The 18,836-nt window shown below is 45.4% G+C and overlaps 1 protein-coding gene across 1 annotated transcript; it reads right to left on the minus strand.

Annotated features, from left to right (window-relative positions):
* Positions 1-5,566: 5,566 nt before the first annotated feature.
* On the minus strand, positions 5,567-8,315 carry LOC121602926. Its single transcript, XM_041931687.1, has 2 exons — positions 7,798-8,315; positions 5,567-7,730 (listed from the first exon to the last, which is right to left on the minus strand). Exons 1-2 carry the CDS (start codon positions 8,216-8,218, stop codon positions 7,489-7,491), a joined length of 663 nt encoding a protein of 220 aa, XP_041787621.1. The 5' UTR covers positions 8,219-8,315; the 3' UTR covers positions 5,567-7,488.
* Positions 8,316-18,836: the final 10,521 nt, after the last annotated feature.

Raw genomic sequence — 18,836 nt, forward strand, 5'->3', positions numbered from 1 at the left:
GATTTATTTCTATCTTAATTACAGTCATTATTTGAAGAAAAAAAAATTAACTCCGCTCTAATGGAAAGCGTTTATGTATAAGAGCTAAATTGGCTACAAAACTGTCCTGAATGCTTATAAGAATCATATAAGGACTTTTAAATATTTAATAAATCCACTTTCAATCAAACACATTGTTCAAATATTTATAATTTATAGTAAATCATATCTAGAACATCTCATTTCCTCAAAAATACATAATCTTGTTCTTCACTTGTTGAAGACATCTTTAAAGGCCGGGCTACATTGATCGTACTCGCAAGTGTAATTTCGATTTTCACTAGCGCATCTGGCGGCGGCTGGTGGAAGCTTTTTTTGGTCGTCGAGGAATGGCCATGGCGGATCTCAAATTTAAGTTGTTTTTCATCGTTTTTCGATGCGAAAATGGCTGAAATACTTTCACAACATATTTATCTATCAATTGCATAGCTCTACCAGACTAGTTTAAGTAAAAAACATGGAAAAATAACATATTTTCTGAAGCGGCTACAAATGTTTGGCAAAATGCTTCAGTCAACGCCGCCAGATGCGCTAGTGAAAATCGAAATTACGCTATGGAGTACGATCAATGTAGCCCGGCCTTAAGGAAAGGAAATCGCCTCCACAACTTCAACAACACTCTTCTCAACAAATCTCCCCCAACCGTACAGCAGATAATGCGTTATCAATCTTAATTTACCTCGCTTCATTGCTAATTTCCTTTCGATGCCATTCGGGAAAACACGCTCTCCCCTTTTTTAACACTCTTTGCACTCTTTCGTATGCACTTCACGTGCCCGGTTGCATGAAACTTCTTTCCGGAAGGCCATTTAATAATGCATTGTACGGCGACGGCGCGCCTACTGGCTGGCATTAGAAGGGAGGAAGACGTACTTGAATACGGTTCAGTGGAGTTTTACTCTCGGGCATTGGTTGTGCTTGGCGTCTCCCCTAGATCTATCGTTTCGTTTGTGATATTCTTTTAAGGGAATGTAACAAAACTAAAAACTCAGGGAGCAAGAAATACGCTTACGCTTTGGGGAGTTTTGCTGGACATTTATTTTGCTGCCTTGGGGATTGTAACTGCAAAACAAATGTCGAAGCAAGTCGTCCTCTTTTCACTTTTTTTGTTATTTTTTCTTTCATTCATTGCAATTAACTATAAAAGAGGAAACAAAACTAATCGTTCCAGCGAGTACGGTTGGACTGTGTTGGAATTATTGCGTGCCATTTTAATTGTACATCGTGTCGCGCTGCACTACCGCCACTGCTTCTTGCGACAGTTTGAAAAACGCCTCCTGTAGCCTTTCCGTCGTTGATTAATTTCTTCTGGCTTTTTGACAAACAGAAGGTTTGTTTCTTCCCCACAGCCTAGCAGCCCTGGCCGAAAGGAGGCATTATCGGTGTAGGAATTTTGCTCGCAAACATTACGCTGACAACGGTATTTGACGTGCACAAATTCTAACACAAACTCGCTTGCTACTCAAGCACGACGCTTGACGCTTGAGCCGTTTGCGTGCGTCGGTTCCTTTTTCTGTGTGGCTGGATGGATGGACGGTGCATGGATAGTGGTGGAATTTAAACATAACGCACACCCGTCCTGTTACCTTTTAAGGGTTATCCGACACGCAATGTCGGAAGGTGTCTCTGGTCCGCGCGCCTCAATTGTCAAGGAAATGCACAGCTGTTCTAGTCTGGTGAGCAGCAGCAGCAGCGGTTCCGTAATCTAACGGACGGCTGATTAATTGGATTGTTATTCGTGAAATTGGGGCCCCATGTTCTGGGGCGAACAGGGTGAGCGCGTTCCGTGACAGGATATGTTTGATAGAGGCATGGGGGGATACATCTGTTCAATGTTGGTTTCCGGTTGTGTCTTAATAGTTGTGTTAACAATTTAGCGTGCAGAGATAGTTAGCAGTCTTTACAAATTGTATCGGAGTGGGATCGAAATCATCGGGAAATGTATGCTAACTACAGCAAAGTTAAGTAAAGAAAATGAATTTTGATTTTTTAAATATATATACAACATTTCATTGTTTTGATTCGTACCTACTATTTTAGTGAACGTTGTTACGGAGAAACATCGAAGATGAGCATCGAAATTGTGGTTTCTAATACAAAATGTACGTTTTTATGCAATACGCCGAAAAGTATGCAATCTGCAATTTAAATTAAGCATTGTATAAGTGATGGGTACAGTTGGCAAAAATCCGGAGTCGATTCCGCTCTGAGTCCAAACATTTCATAACCAGTCCCGGAAGGTAGGTCCGCTCAGCATTATCCGAAATCATTCGGAATCGTCTGGAGCCGTCCAAAATCGCTCGAAGTTGGAGTCATCCTGAGTCGTTCGGTGTCGGAGTCATCCGGAGTTATCCGGAGACGGAGTCATCTGGAGTCATCCGTAGTCATCCGGAGTCGCACAAAGTCGGAGTCATCCGGAGACGCCAGGAGTTTGAGTTATCCGGAGTTGTTCAGAGTTAGAGTCATCATTATCCGAAGACTTTCGGAATCGTCTGGAGACGTCCAAAATCTCTCAAAGTTGGAGTCATCCTGAATCGTTCGGTGTCCGAGTCATCCGGAGTTATCCGTAGTCATTCGGAGTCGCCCAGAGTCGGAGTCAGCCGGAGATGCCAGGAGTCTGAGTCATCCGGAGTTGTTTAGAGTTAGAGTCATCTGGAATCAGAGTCCCGAGTCGTCTGGAGTGGTCCGGCTTCTGCTCCGGAGTCGTTCGGTACTATCTCCGCTTGACTCCGCCCCCTAGCGGAACTAGTGAATCCGATTTTACCGAAGTTGGAACCGCACTAATAATTGCCGGAATCGCATTGGATTCGTATATCTTTGTATCTTTATACCGGTTACGCCTTAAAGTAAATTACTTGAAGAGACAACACAAATTTGTTTGAAAAACCCAAAAATAAATTGTTTGTACTTAATTTTCAATATTCTCCTCAAGTTTTTGTTGTTGTCTTTTCAATACTTTACTACCTTTTTAACAAAATTTTGTTTGACCTTCCATGGAAGAACAAATAACGTACATCACTTAGTTCTTCCAGCTTGAAACATGCCACATAATTTATTCATCACGACAAATGCATTCTTTAATCAATTACCACCTGAGAACGTAATCAGCTTAACGATGACCACAATTCCACCAAACAACACTCGGCCGGACTCAGCACACACTTCCGTACAATTGCATGCGATTTATCTCGAACCAGGCTAGCCGGAAGTCTTACTACTATACCACTGCTCTAGAGGGCGGGTTAATGTGCTCTTACTCGCTAACGACCAACTGAGCCGAACCATTGCAAGGAAGCGCCAACCAGTAACAACAATCCGTTTGTTGAACCAAAAGAAATCAGCGTAGCGAACGTTTCGTTGCCCTTACAAAAGCACACCAGTGCTGCGGCACACCGTACCGGAATGAGCTTCATTTTCTGGACGTCACTGAATACCTGAGCGGAATTCTGTAGCGGTCGTTGCCTTTTCTTGGAGTTGCTGTATACTGTTTGCACGCACGGCTGTGTTGCTGAGGGGTGTTGGTGTCGCTGGTGTGATGGTTCGCATCTAGACATAAGTATCCTTATGTCATAGGTACGCCACGGAGCTACACCGTCTGTGCACATGCCGTGCTCCACATTGCGATTGTTTGTGCTCCATTTCCTGGGGTTCATTTATCTTTTCCATTAATGGAATCTTCCCCGGGTTCGGTGAATGAGCCAGTACCCTCCCCACTGTGTGTGTGTGTCCATAGTTTCGGTTGAATGCCGGGCCGCAAGGGAATGGTTGTGGTATGGAGGATTTTAGTGGGGTGGAGGTTAGGCTTGAAACTGCATAACTGCGCCCCTTACAACGCCGAATAGAAAAAGGGGAGCCAACAGCGGCGCGTTTGTCCATTCGCCCGTACTACCAAGACGGCGGCAAGCGGTCTACCTTTCAATGAACGATGACGTGCCGAACCATATTGGGAGGCAATGGGAGGCAAAAAGGGGCAGCAAATTCGTGCCCAGGAAGAAGCAAAAGGAAAACTCATCACTTGCAAACGCCAGGGGAGGAACCGGCACACCAACGAAAAGGCGTTGATTATTTGCGAAAACAATTCGAAGGGTAGTGAACGAGAAAAAAGGACTCCTGCATGTGTGCGTCATAGAGTCGGGAGTTTTATCTTTTACCTTTTTTTTTGGTTGTTGTTTGGCTTGAGGAACATATTCTCACTTACGGAGGGTGAATCGGTAAGTGTCTCAAAGTTCTGGCATTGGTGTGAGTATAGTAATGAAAGTTGGGCCTTTGCGGGTGTGATGGTAGTGGCAGGTATCTATTATTTAACGCATTTTGTACGATGTTCGGGACGTTGATGAGTTTTGGTCAAGTTGCTGCAACGGAAAGCGTGTGGACTAATGGTGTGTGTGTGTTTTTTTTCTGGGGGGCGTTTTTCATGCTGCTAACATGAAGCCACTTAAAGTGAAAGTAATAGGCGGGTGAATGTGATATTGAGTGGACAATTTTCTTGTAGCACTAGCAGGTTGTTTGAGGTTGTGCTGGAACATGTTGCGAATGAGGTTGTGTGTAATAGACAAACAAAACAGCTCCATCAACTCACTCTGCTACACGAGGTATTGCACTCCCAACCCATTTTCTTTTGGTTGCCGCTTTTATATATCTTTTAATATATAAAATTGTGTTTTTGTGTGTTATTTTGAACAAAGTTACTGCTCTGATTGGTATTTCATCGTCAATGCTTCGAGTTAAACAAGACCAATATTACTTGTTTGATAAAATGGAAATAAAAAAATAAATAAAATATTCCGAAGGCTCATATTTGATAAACAAAATCACTGTCACAGAAGAACTTTTAATGAAATAAAAAAAAACTACAAAATGTTAAAACATGCAATTAAGTTGGAATTACAAATATCTAGTCAGTAGTTCTTTGTCATTTAGTAAAAAAAAGCCATTTTAATTGCAACTCAACAAAATTCCACTCAATGACGATCAGTACATATAAGTTGAGTTAGAGTTGAAATATGATTAACATTGTAGACTTTTGGTTATGTTTATAACAACTCAAGCTGAAAATTGATGTTTTATGTAGCCAACGAAAGACACTTGAATTCCCGAATGCATCAACCTGGCTTCTATTTAAACTCTTTAAATATATGTTATTATTCTTCTTAAATGGCGTAATGACCTACTCAGTCCTACTAATAGGTCATAAACCTCAAGGTTTATTAAACCATCTTACTGGATAGATAATATTCGGTACATTCTAATTGGAATCCAATGGCCCCGCTGGAATCCATCACGTCCATCGGATGGAGCACCAGGCTGCTCCATTATTGTCAGGTTTCGCATTACTATTGCACGGTAGTTTGCCTTAAATTATCAGAAAAATGATGTAAATAAATACAATATGGCATAAAGTAATCGGGATAACTTTATTGATTTACGAATAATATTTACCTATGAATGTTTCCATAAAACATGATGAGTAGTAATAAACAAAAAACAAAAAAAAAACATGGACTTGAGGAATAGTTTCGTAGCTCACCATTTATAATTATATAAAGAGCTGTCCAGATAAGTGGTCAACAAAATCGAATAAACTAATGATATTTTATTGACCTTAATTGTATGCATACACCGTACGCGTCTTAGACCTAAGATCCTCCGCAATGAGCACCACAATCAGTCTCATCCTTTAATGATGACCGATCAACCACTACTAATTACCAGCTACAATAACTAATCTAAAATCGCTAAATTATACCCCCGCCCCATGCGCCCACCGGTGCGCCACTCAAAAGATCCAACTCAGCAACCGCACCGCAATAATGAGTACCATTAAAGCACTTCCGCGGCCAACCTCTGCACCGGAACACCAGCACTACCCCCAAGGCCTATAAATAGATAACTTCGCACCAATCGTAGCCAAAAGGGGGAGGAGAAATTACAACCGGAATGGGAATTTCTGCTTTGCAGTGGTGAATAAATCTCGTCTCCCGCGGTTCCAAACGCGCCAAACCCACGACCCACGACAAAACATCAAACGCGTCAAGCAAAGGGAGGCGATAGAGTGAGAGTGGTTCCCATTAATTTACACGCGACGATGATGGCGCGCACTATTGTGCCGCTGTCTGTCAACACAATCGACGCTGCAGTTACAAACGGCAAAGTGCGGCTCGGGAAGGGGGGAGCACGGTGAATGCGTGCAGTAGAAATGTGTAAAGTTCTCGACCAATGCGACCGGATGCGACTAGTTTTGCCCAACAAACTGATCTGTGACACACGCGCCTGCAAGGTACTCTCTTAACGTGTGCGCGTTTCCTGTTTGCTGTGCGGATCGCACTCGACCAACTCTTTTGCTTTGCGCCTCTTCCTCCGAGCAAATCAGCTCGATCCCGGTTAAAGTGTTTACATTTGCAGGCTAGCTTTCAGGTTTTGTTTCCGGTGGTTGGCGGTGCCGGAATGTGTTTATTTGTTGTATGGGCGTTGCTGACGCTTGTAAAATGTAAAGCTCCATTGAACCGCAGCGCCTACCTTCGTTCTGTCGATTCCTGAACGTTCTCTCCTCTGGGCATCCTCGCATGTAACGACATAAATATGGTCGCCCGTTGTGGGGCAAGGACCCCATGTGTAAACTGCGGTCCGCACGAATGCGATTGAGTGTGTTTTCTTTTCTTATTTGCCACCCTCTTGAGAGTGTGTGTGTACCAAGCACGTGTATGTGTGTGTGTCTGTATGTGTACATAACAATCATACATGCAATATTGATGACGAGAGTGCCGTGGTGCGTTTTACTTATGAATGCTTTCCTTCCGCTTCATTGGGGTACTACAGGAATTCCAGCTCCCGTACAGCGAATGCACCACAGCACAGGCAGTGTGCTTGGGTGAAGGTGAATGGTGCTTCGGTGATAAATAAAAGTAACACGAAAAATATAGCCCCAGACACACTCAAACGCATGCAGGGACCGAGCTCCGACCGACGGGGAAGTAATCTACAAGCCCCTTATGTTTTATGTAAGAATACACTTGTCCCTTGTCTTTGGGCCCCGGCTCTGGAAGCATCCACACATGTGGACCACAATTTACACACACTCACACATAAACACACGCACACACATAGCCACACATTGTACCACGACCACGTTCAAGAAACAATGGGTTAAATGGATGGCAAATGCGACACAGGAATTGTAATGGCTTCTGTTTGCCTTAAGAGCCTTCCCCGTTTTGCCGGCGCTTGCTGAAGAGGAAGAAAGTTGGTGACCATCTAGGTGTACGGGAGGACCCGTTATCGACCTTCTTTTTTATGGCGATGTGCACCTTTAAATTGGAACCTTCGGGTGGCTCCTTCACCGCTTTCCAAACCACAGTATACACACACTCACACACACACAGAGCTCCTTGGTTTTCCACTTAAACGAATTTTATTGCTCCAGAAAAGCGCCACCAACGGTCAGACCCGGGGTCAGACATTTTCACACGCCACCGCACCGGCCCGGGCACCGACACTAAGCCCACCGAACACACCGACCAGCCCCCCGATGATGCCGCCCACGATTGCGCCCGGCCCGGTAAAGATGCTCCCGATGCCCGCTCCAACGAACGCTCCGGTCAGTGCGCCACCGCTCGCCACACCACCGATCGCCATCAGCATGCAGTTGTCCTCCGGTTTGTCGCGTCCCTTCAGCCACTCCCAGAGCGATATACCTGCACGACAAGAGTACGCATATGAGAGTGGGTTGTCCCGGGCTGCCGAGCAGGCGCACGCGGCTACTTGATTCAATGTTGTTCTTTTCCTCCCTCGTGCGGCGCTTCGGCCGCGGGTGATGTACGTCCGCGCTCGCGACAGCTTCAAACTCCGGCGCTGGCCGCCGCTCCAAGACATCGGCGGCTGTGGCGATGGTGCCGGTGCCGTTCCGTTCCGTCTGCTCGCCCTTGACCACCGGCCCGACGGACGGACTGGCCGACAGTGCGGGCCCGAGCGTTAACGCCACGAGCAGCACCAGCAGCGGTACAATTAAACTTCCGTGAACGCACATCGTTTTTGCGCACGCCCGTGTACGGCCGAGCAGAAAACAACCTGAACAGCCAGTCGCACTGGCGGACCTGGGGCCAGCGAATGGATTAGCAATTTTACTACCGAAACGGACACTCACAGGCACAAGCACACACGCTCTGTGCGGGGCCCGCTCCATCCGGTCCGGTCGGGCGGTGTCATTCTGTGGCGGACGTTGCTGGACGCTGTTAATGCCACCCTTTGCACCGTGGCACTGGGACTGTGGAGTTGCAGCGTGCCAGTACCGACCGCGCTGCTATTCGGCCGCACTTGGGCGGCAGTCAATTGGCGGGCGGGATTCATTTGGACCGGATGGTGGGCATGGCGATGGTCATAATTTGCTGTCATGTAGAAGATATTGGAGATGGTCAGTAATCTTTGAGGAGACAGGTTGAAGTTGCAGATATAAAGGGGTGATTTTGTATGTCAGTATCCTGTTAGGTTTTTTTTCCAAATTCTTCCAAATCTTCAAGATCTTACATGTACCAATTTCTAGTGGTTTTATTAATAAGATCATTCAAGAACAAAGATTCTTACATGTACTCTAGACATCTTCAGAAAAAAAATACGTTGTCATTAAAGATCTATCGTTCTTAGAGTTCTTCCACACACTAAACATACCGTAGTCTGCCTCATAGTGCTCTCGTGACCTTCCCTGTACACCACAGTGCGAAACAACCCCTGCCGCGTATGCTTGATGAAGATTATTACTTTATCCCATCGTTTGGACTCCCTGCCTGGGCATAAAGTGACCAATATGTTGATGTCCTCCGCCAGCACAGACACACACACACACACACGCGCTTCCCCCAAAACCCCGCTTATCGCTGGAGCACGTTCGAAAACATTGCCCCAGTTGCAGTGGTGACGCAGTGCAAAATCGTCACATCTTGCTGTGGTACCTTTCCAGTGGGTGAAGGTACATTGAATACAACGGCCGAGGCCTTGTTTGCTGAGGGTTCACAGATAGTATCGCACCGTGTGCGAGCGGAGGTCGTCCACGGGAGACCGCTGCCGTGATTAGCTTCAATTGAAATAAAGGGATTGCTGGAGCACTGTGCAGGCGCTGTTTGTTTACTGTGCGCGGCTTGGAGGAATGGTTTGGGCGGGCGGCTGATGCAGTACGTTGGATGGTGTTGTTTAGTTGGCTTTTTTTTTGTTACGTTGCTTTGCTACTGTTTGCTTTTGATTACACGCCGCATCCGGTTGGTACACATGCACTCAAAAGTGCAGCGTTGGTGGATGAGATTTGATGAGCATTAGGCGGCTACTTTAAATTATATTACAACTACGATGAGTGATGTACGCAAACTAAAGCCTGTTTTTTGGGATAAGAGTGTATTTCTTGAATAACAAAGCTTAAAGATGCAAGGGCCTGTTCAGTTCTATTTCGGAAATTGTGTAAAGGATTTGTCATTTATTTCCATTGCTGCAAGCCTTTAAATTATTAAAGACACCATAAAAGGATTAAAATCCCGTTCAACAGATCATTCTGCCCCTTTTCCCCCAACAATTCTTCTACGAAGATGCCAGCAAAATGCAAAACCAAATGTTTTGCAAATGCCCAAAATCAGATAACAAATGGAGGGGCCAACCTTTTTCTGAGCGTCGCTTTTCTGTGCCTTCCATCCCTTCTTGGTATTACTATTCGAACAGAAAGTCGTCCGCAGGTAAGAACATAGAGAATAAAAACAATCTCCCATTTGTATAACCGAATCACCTGCCCAAAGTGGTCCAGTTATGGGACCAAATGAAAGTGGAATTGAACTCCCAATTCTTCCAATTTTGTATATATTTCTTCTTCTTTTCTGAATTTTGTTGTCGGCTTACTCAGGTCAGATTGTGCTGCTGGACATGAAGCCTAAAATTTGTTAAGCCCAGCATATAAAACAATTTATCAACCCTACAGAACTACTGCGACGGGGACAGGTTTTATTTGCTCCTAGGAAACGCTCTTCTATATCTGCTCCGTCCGATGCTTTAGATAGCAAGCAAAAAAAAAACGAACGAAACCCTTCGTAATTCCATCAGTCCGGGAGACCTGCGGAGGTCTGTTGCCTCTCCAACTCCTCCCCTCCGTATCCAGCAGTGTCCCAGCGGGGGTCACCAGCCCGGGTGCGGAGGGTGCGGATGTTCCATCAAAACGCTCCGTGCACCCGTTTCGTCGCCATTATTTATGACCATAAACTTTCTGACAGCTCGTAAAGTAAGTAAATATATCAAGACACAGGGCCGGATGCGGCCCCGTTCGGTCCGGCCAAGAAGTTCGGCCGCAGCCTTCAATCAAATCGTCCCCCCTAGCTAACACGCAGGCACACACGCACACACGTCATCACTGATGGTGTCTGAGATGGTTTAGCTGGCGAAGCGATTGCAGTTTTCCCACTCACCAGTCAGGTCCGTGGGGAAATGGGGGCAACCCAAACAAGGAACTCCCGGGGACCCGAACTAAACTGCGTACATGTAATCTAAAATAAAAGTTTTACCAAACATGACGGCCACCATTAGGGTGATAGGCGTGCTCGGGAGCCGCTGTGGCGATGAGTTGCAATTTTTTTGTACTTCCTTTAATGACGTTTTTCTTTAGTTTCTTGTTTTTTTTTCTCTTTTTCGTGCAGACCGATGGAGTCTTCCGGGTAAGCCTTAGATAGATCAAACCAAGTACAATTTTTCCATGCAGCAATGCTAATTTTAGGCTCAAGCCTTAAGAAACGCCTCCAAGAAGCGTAGGGCAAAAAGATCGTATCATTGCGGCAACATTAGGCCGTTTGGTGCGCTGTGATACTCAACATTGGCGTGGAAAAATTGCCTTCGATGTTCGGAGCGATTCGGACAGCAGCTTGTAAGGGATTACCTACTTTTTTCGCTTCTTCCTACCGCTTCGGAGTTCGCCACAGTCATGAGCGCCACCATCCATTTCCCTTTCCGAGTTCGGTTTTGTTTCGCTTGCTACAGGCAGCTCCACAGTAGTTAACAAAATTACAAGCGAACGGCAAAATGAATTGAAGACCTATGGACAGGGACACAGCGCCACCGAAGTGTGGCTGATTGTGCTGGAACCCTTCATCGACTGGTTGCCAGGCAGGTAGCGCATGCTATCACTTTCCCTACATTGTAACCACTCACGAATATGAAAGCGTACCCCAATTGCCACGACGGCACGACTCCCGTCTCAACAATGACAACTTTCGTGACGGTGACTGTTAATGCGCGGGCCTGGACGGGCCGTGACGGCACGAATGTGCCACACCGGCTCACTAATGGAGTACTGCATTGACAGCTACTTAAGGATTTGCGTTCGGCAGTGATAACGAGCTTGTCTAGCAAGTACTATCGCGCCGAGGGACGCATATCTAGCGTGTTTGAGCGCAGTGTGGCCTAATGCGACTGGCGGGCCGTTCGGAATGACTTGTGGAAATGGAAGAACAACAGAAGGAGTACAAAAACGGACATGAAATATCTTGTGCAGGGAGCAAAATCGCAACGAATGTTTTTGGGTGTTATTAATTGCTTTTTGCTGCACAAGGGAGCGTTGGAGGTGTGCTACAGGAACATTAATTTGATAGTGTGCTGATCAATTTGTATCTACCAGTAAGAGCTACGGGCAGCATTATATTCTTTAAGAATGTATAAAGCCTTACCACGTGCTCACATTGTTCTTATCTTACCCAATTTCATCCTTATTGAAGACAAATTTCCACTCCACCTTTAAAGTATCCCGGCATATCTCACCATCACATCACAATTGGAATGCGTCAGGGCAGCAAGAAATAAAAATCTCGTACGACAAGATATATAAACAACCATCTTGCTCGGGAAACCCATCTGCACTCGCAGCAAAAAGTGTGGAGAGCAAAAATATTTGACAAACGATAGAAATCCCTCCAACTGTAGCACTATTGGAGAAATGAAAAGGTGCTCCGGTCCGGTCTGTGGTTTTGACATTCTCTGCGTGGGGAGTTTCTGCTCCGTCCGATCGTCCTCCACTCTCGGTCGCGTCGCTGAATGCATAAACTTGTGCCATCCACCATTCGTTGTGTAACTTGTCCCACATTCGGGCAGCTCGGGAGTGCGAACTCAGAACTCAGGTCCTTTGCTTTGGAGATGGGTGTTTTTGAACATCCACTGGCAAAAAAAACCCTCCAGAAGCACACTTCTCTCCTTGCGGCACGGTATATCTATTGAAGAGGCACGTACCTGAAACGTGTGGTACACAAACAAGTGGATTATTTGCCGGAGGATTTTCCACCACTCACATACACATATTATTCTTTTCGCCCTTCCTTCGCCTTTCTCGGGGAACTGCTTTTCCCTATTTTTCCCCAAAAAGTGTGTTTCCTTCTTCTACCAAGCGCAGGCGGAATGTAGTATTTTGGAATCGTTCCGGAAAAAGCTTGAGCAATAGGATCGACACTTGGCAGCAGGTTTGCACGCGGAGGAAAGTTTTGCAAGATATTGCCGGGTCTTTTTCTGCAACCCAAAACTCCTTCATATCTTCAATATTTTCTTTGGCATTTTGGTCGTGGGGGTTTGGCGAGGTTTTCCCGTGTATCCGCCGGTTAGTATAGCAGGCACAGGTACGCCACGTGCGAGTGGATTGTGGATCCATAGAAATAAATATTCAACGGTGGCACCCGTTTTGTGCCGCTTCCGTGGGCGAAGAAATGAAGGTTTATTTTTGGGAAGATTCCACGCTCGTCCAGCGGTTGTGAGGGTTCGGTTTTTGTTGTTGGCTGTTTTGAAAGGGAGCGCAGGAAAACCGACCAACCAAAGGCACCGCGCAAAAGGTTAGAATGTTGGTCCTTCGAGCCGGATAGCGCAGAGAGCGCTCCTGGATTGGAATTTCTAAGCGCAGCGTGTCTCCGTCCCGTTCGTCACTTTGCTGCACGAAAAGGGAACGGTTTTTGATTTAAATTTTTAAACCAAACGGCATCATCGGCAGCGTTTCAGTGCGAGCACCACCCCCCCTGGCTGGGTGAAGCTGGCGCGTGTCCAAACGGAACCTGCAGATAGAGCTGACGAAGCATCAGGAAGAAAACTGGGACGACACTTTCGTGTGCGAAATGTGTGTGCGATACATGCGATTGGTATTGATTTTCCTGTCAGGAGTCATTTTTCTTCACTCGACCTCGACGGCAGTCATGAGATTGTTTTACTTCCGCACTAGCACGGCTTTCGTCGTCTGCAATGTATCTTGCGCGTGCGGACGGGAACGCTGAGGTTGGTGAGGGCTGGCACTGCTACCCGAAAACGTCAATCGAACGTCGGTTGAAGGTTGAAGGAGCAAATAAATAGACTGATTTACATTTTGATGAGAAAACAGGAAATCGGTTTATTAGCGTGCTGCGGACAGAGAGGGTCAGGGATCGGGGGGGGGGGGGGTGGCAGGATTGCGTACGTCGTCAGCTGGGCCGGATTGGGATGTTTGTTGGGCAGGATGTGCGTTTCAGCCGATGTGCGGTACAATATGGAGAGCGCAATGACAGTTGCTTTCGCACCGCGAATGATTGATTTTTGCGATTTAATTATTATGATAGTGTCGTTGAGGTGTGGTAGAGCAGAAAATGGAACATGTGTTGTCTTATGACAGAAGACGATTCATAGATATTAAATCTAATGCATCCTTTAAAGCTTTAAAGCTCCAGAAAAGAACACAAACAGCGCTTTCCATCCTCAAAATCAATCCCTTTCTCCCAACTCTTCAGACAGTCGCAAATCACACAAACAAGATGTAACGAAAGAATGACAACGATAATGGTTCACCCAAAAGCCTCCAATGCTGGCTGCAGTGGACATGAAATTCATTTAACATTCCAAACCTCCTCACACAGCCTCCGCTAAATGGTTGGTCGATTTCACAGTCACCCCAGCCAGTCGACGGCCTGTTGTCTGGACGTCATGAGTCGTTCTGGTACGTGTTTTAGCGTGGATTGCATTTTGTAGCACTTTGCGGCAGCAGCAGCAGCTACAAGCCATTGGGCGCGCGTGAATGTTTCGAATGCTTGTGTGGTAGGCAATGTTCGAGCAGACCGATTGTTTTCGTCATGTCCAATTTCACTACCGAATGCTACGAGTCAGGCCCAAAATCGACCTCATGGAGGCCGGCAGAGAAACTCGGGACACGTAATGTCGCATTTTCCCAGCGGCTACGCAACCGGCGCAATGCTCCAACCAGGTCTTGATGCATGCATCCCGGTCCTTCTCCGAAACCTCACCCAGGAGGACAATGAATGCAAAGTACAGCATTTTGCACTGCGTCCGAGGATCATGTTGATCATAATAATTTCGCTCAGGCTTCAGGGCAGCTAGCCATCGGGAACGCCATACCGGGCGGTCACTGTCGGCCGGCGGGGCAGACATCGTACCGGAAATTAGCCGCTTTATGCGTGCACGCTTTCCAACGCCGGCCGATGTTTTGGGGGGAAGGACGACAGGAGCAGAAGCAGCCCCGGGAGCCGCCCAAGCCGTGATAAATAATTGAACTAAATTGGCTCAAAATAGGACACAAACAGCAGCGTTTAAGCATCGGAGCGGAGATGGCACGGCGTGTTGGTGTGCTGCGGAGGATGTGGTGCTGATGCTGCTGCCGTTGTTGCTGCTGGTGTAGAATATTTCCCCCGCTCATTATAATGTCAAACCAGCTACGTAGAAAATTCGAGTGGCTGCGGACAGCTGTGCAAGGCGCACCGCATTTTCGAGTGAGGCTGGTTTGTGTGCTTACAAATTATCCATTGGTCATAATTAGAGCGAAGATGTGTTTAGTGGCAGTTTGGGAAATATTCGGAGCCGAAAACGTGTCACGAGATAGCCTTCAATAGCCTTGTGCGTACATGCAGCAATGAATAATCAGATAGTTCTGTGACTCAGTGCTTGATGTTCGTATCGGTCTGTGCGAATTAACTGCTCGTGTTAGTACAATGAGCAAGAAATAGGGACACGATGGTCGATACAGACAATTCGTGGTATATTGGTATAACAACTCAACACTTGTGTGATAATTTTGGATTTGAAGAGATCTAGTAAAACTGTACTTGTTATATGCTTACCTAACAAGTTTAAAGTTTTATTTGTGCATTTTAATTGATTTCATTTATTTTTATCTAAAAACTTAGAAAGATACAGTCGTTGCCACCTAATTTTGGCTCTAAGGCATCAATTTTTGACAGTGCGCATCAATTTTTGTTTGTAAGTCATCAATTTTTGACTCCTGTAGGAATCATGACAAAAAAAAAAACATACAAAAACTGTGGAAATTGATTGTTTCTTGAGAAATAATGATGAAATATTAGAAATTCTAAAGCTTTTGTTTACAGCTGAAAATACATGCCAATTTTTTTCACTCCAAATCTCCTATCAATAAAACGATTTACTACTTAACTTAATATTAATCATTTAAAACACACAGTTTCAGAAATTACTTAAAATTTTGTAAATAAAGCGATTGACGCACAGTCAAAAATTGATGCCTTCAAGGCAAAAATTGAGATACGCTGTCAAAAATTGGTGCCTTTGAGACAAAAATAGGTGAGTTAGCGTAAAAATTTAGAGGCAACGACTGTAAAGTTCCTCATTGTGTTACGAGGATTACTTACAGTTCCATACAATTTGTTAATGTATAATAAATTATTTAAATTAATATTGATTAATTAAATGACGGTTGATTACGGCCGTAATTATGATGTTTGATGTGGAACCACTTTCGACCGTAACTCAGACTAACTTTTGAAAATATGTCTAAAAGAATATGATGTACAGAAGTATCTATATTGCACTTCAAATTAATCATGAATTAATAAATCATAATACAAATAAAAGAACCAGTTCTCAGAAACTTACATTCGTATATCAACAACTCTAGAATGTAATATATTTTGAATCTATCATCCCTCACCTTCTAATCTATTTTCGTTCTTTTATCTCAATCTTCCTACCTGCAGGTTCATCCACTCCACTCACACGAAAACAAAACACAAAATGGCCGACCAAGGTCAAGCACCACCGATAACGTCGGCACCGAAGCGCAGCACCGACCATCCACAGTGCTCCGTCGGGATGCCCGCCACCTTCCAGCAGCATCTGCACGGTTCGGAATCGTGCAAAAACTCGCCCAACGTGCCCCGCCGACACGATCCCGCACACCATCTGCCGCACCATGCAGCCGCCCTGCTGCTACTCGAAAGCGGCTCGCAAAGCGCCAAATCGTCTCCGCTGCCGAACAGGCGGCTCGACAAGCTGCAGGGCGTGATTCGGGACCAGCGATCGACACCGATCGCCGGTCGGCGCGAGGTAAGCGAGATGGAAGCGTTCGATTCGCCGCTCGTCTCACGCCGCTTTCTGCAGCAGCAACCGTGCGAGTGTGCTGGTGGATCGGCCGTACCGGCCAAGCGTCGGGCCGCGTCCGAGTGTGTGTGCAGCAGTGCGGAGCCACAGGTGATGCGTAAGCGCGTTGATTCGGACTGCGGCAGTACGGGCAGCAGCTGTCTGCGCAAGAACGTAGTGCGTCACAATTTCGGACTTGCCAGCGGTGGCACGGGCGGCGGCGGTGGTGGTGTAAGTTCATGTGAAAATTCTCCCGTTCCGGTGCGTCGTCAGTTCGGGGCGGCGGTAGGGCAGGCGTATCCTGCCTCCCCTGCCAAAAGTGTGCTCGGTGAGCCGGGAGTGTTTTCGTCGCCCGTGCATCGTCCATACCACCATCATGCGGCTTCAGGGGCAGGGTTTCATGGCCCAGCCGGTGGTAGCCCGGCGAAGAGTGTTTTGGGTGAGCCGGGAGTGTTTTCATCACCGGCACGGAGCATTGTCTGTAGCCCACCTGGTGGTGAGCCGAGAGGTAGTGGTGGTGGTGGAGGTGGTGGTGCCGGTGGGGATGGTATGGAAGATACGGATCAAAGTGTTGGTGTTAGTGGGGCAAGTGATGTGCTCGCAGGTGATCAGACAATCGTGTCCGGCTGGCTGAAGTTTCGCGATAACAAGAAGGTAAGTGAAATTTGTTAGGTTAATTGATGCTGCATTACATCATTCACGCTTGGGATGTTATTGTCGGGATATTTTGGGGCAATTATATTTGTTTGAACCTCTGTTATTTATAGTTAAACTTACAGTGTTTCTCTAGTCAGTTCAACACTTCAAACTGCAATTCCAATCCGTAAAATCCCTATTCAACATTGTCGAATGAATATCTAGTGTATACCGAGGAAACAATGACAGATCATTTGAGTTTCTATTGTTATTGTTTGAAATGTATTTTACGGGATCGAATTGTTCTCTTCCGATGTTGAGCTGGCTAGTGCATCCTTGTAAGTACTTGCGTCAAACTGTAATACCGTTTTTAGGAGGTTCCATGGTTCCAAGATAAAGATATTCCGAATTCTTATAATTCAAGGGCCTCGGTTGTCGAGGATTTTCCTGTTCCATAAATGATGTTGTCCTTCGGAGACATTTTTACTAGTATGTAATGTTGACTCTAAAAGCTGAATAAATAATGGATTATACATTTTAATTGCTTTATCGTTCTTCTAAGGGATCTAATGATTATCAAGAACTCAGTAGATTTACTTTTTATAATATACTTGTCAACTTCTAGGAAGTATTAACCAAATATGCCACATGGTTAATGATGAAGAAAATGATGTTTTGGATAAAATATTTAATTGAGTAATTGTTACTTTCATCAGCTATAATCAAACTTATGGATGTTTAGGTTTTATTCACTTCACGATCACTAGACTTAACGAAGATTACAAAATTCATTTCAAAAACAAGTTTTTTTGTTTCAATAAATGAAAATCTAATCTAGTTTAAATATGTTATTATAGATGATTAACTACTCACTGATTCTTCATCAGAAACATATCCTCTAATCATTAACTACATAGATTTAAAAATCAACTCGATTTAACATTTACGAAGAACAGAGAAACAAGTACAAACATCTTATCAAAGTGTCATAATAAATTACTCTAAGATGTGTTAAAAATTCGCTTAACATGGCTCAAAATCCGTTGAAAAAGAACTCGTCCCTATTGCCAAGATCTCAGAGCGAAGCGCTAAAAATGTAAAGACTATTCAAATCCATCCCTGTCACCATCTGCCCATGGCTCGTTTTAAAAAGAAGCAATTTGGAATTAACATCACCAGTGCTAAATCCAGTGACAACAGTCGCTTTCAATGTCAATGTTTCCGTCCTTTTCAATGCCTTCGGTAGGTGGCCAAAAACAAACAACCTTACCGGCATTACCATCTGAGAAACGTGCTACTTACACACACACTCGTTGGCAGTGTGTGTGTCCCAGCGGCTTCCCCAATCTAATCGTGATAATCCTCCCGGAAAGCTTATACCCGTCAAGCCGGAGTGGATCCACTGTATGGCAGGTGCCGTGGAAAGCGCGCAATGCGCCGTGGCGCTTTTTGGAAAATGCTTTTGTTTGGAGTACCGTTCATTAGAGCTAATCCTCGTGCCGTCTCCACCGTCCTAGTGAGTTCTTCCGATTTCGGGTGGCGTTTTAATGAGCTTAGCAAATCAAGGCGAACGATTTGGAGGGTGATGACAGACGCGAGTACTAGGGACAGGGTGACTAGCAGTGAGCCTATAATTGCCCGCGAAATGGATTCGTTTGTCGGATCGGGAAAAGGTATTAGTGGGATTTTGTTGATTTTCTGAGCGAGGGTTAACAAAAAGGAAAATCATCAAATAGAAATGTTTCTTAATGATTTTTATTTGAATTGGCGTTTGTATGCTCCATGCCCAAGCTGTACCACCA

This window comes from Anopheles merus, unplaced genomic scaffold, assembly GCF_017562075.2.
Source record: "Anopheles merus strain MAF unplaced genomic scaffold, AmerM5.1 LNR4000716, whole genome shotgun sequence".
Lineage (NCBI taxonomy): Eukaryota > Metazoa > Arthropoda > Insecta > Diptera > Culicidae > Anopheles > Anopheles merus.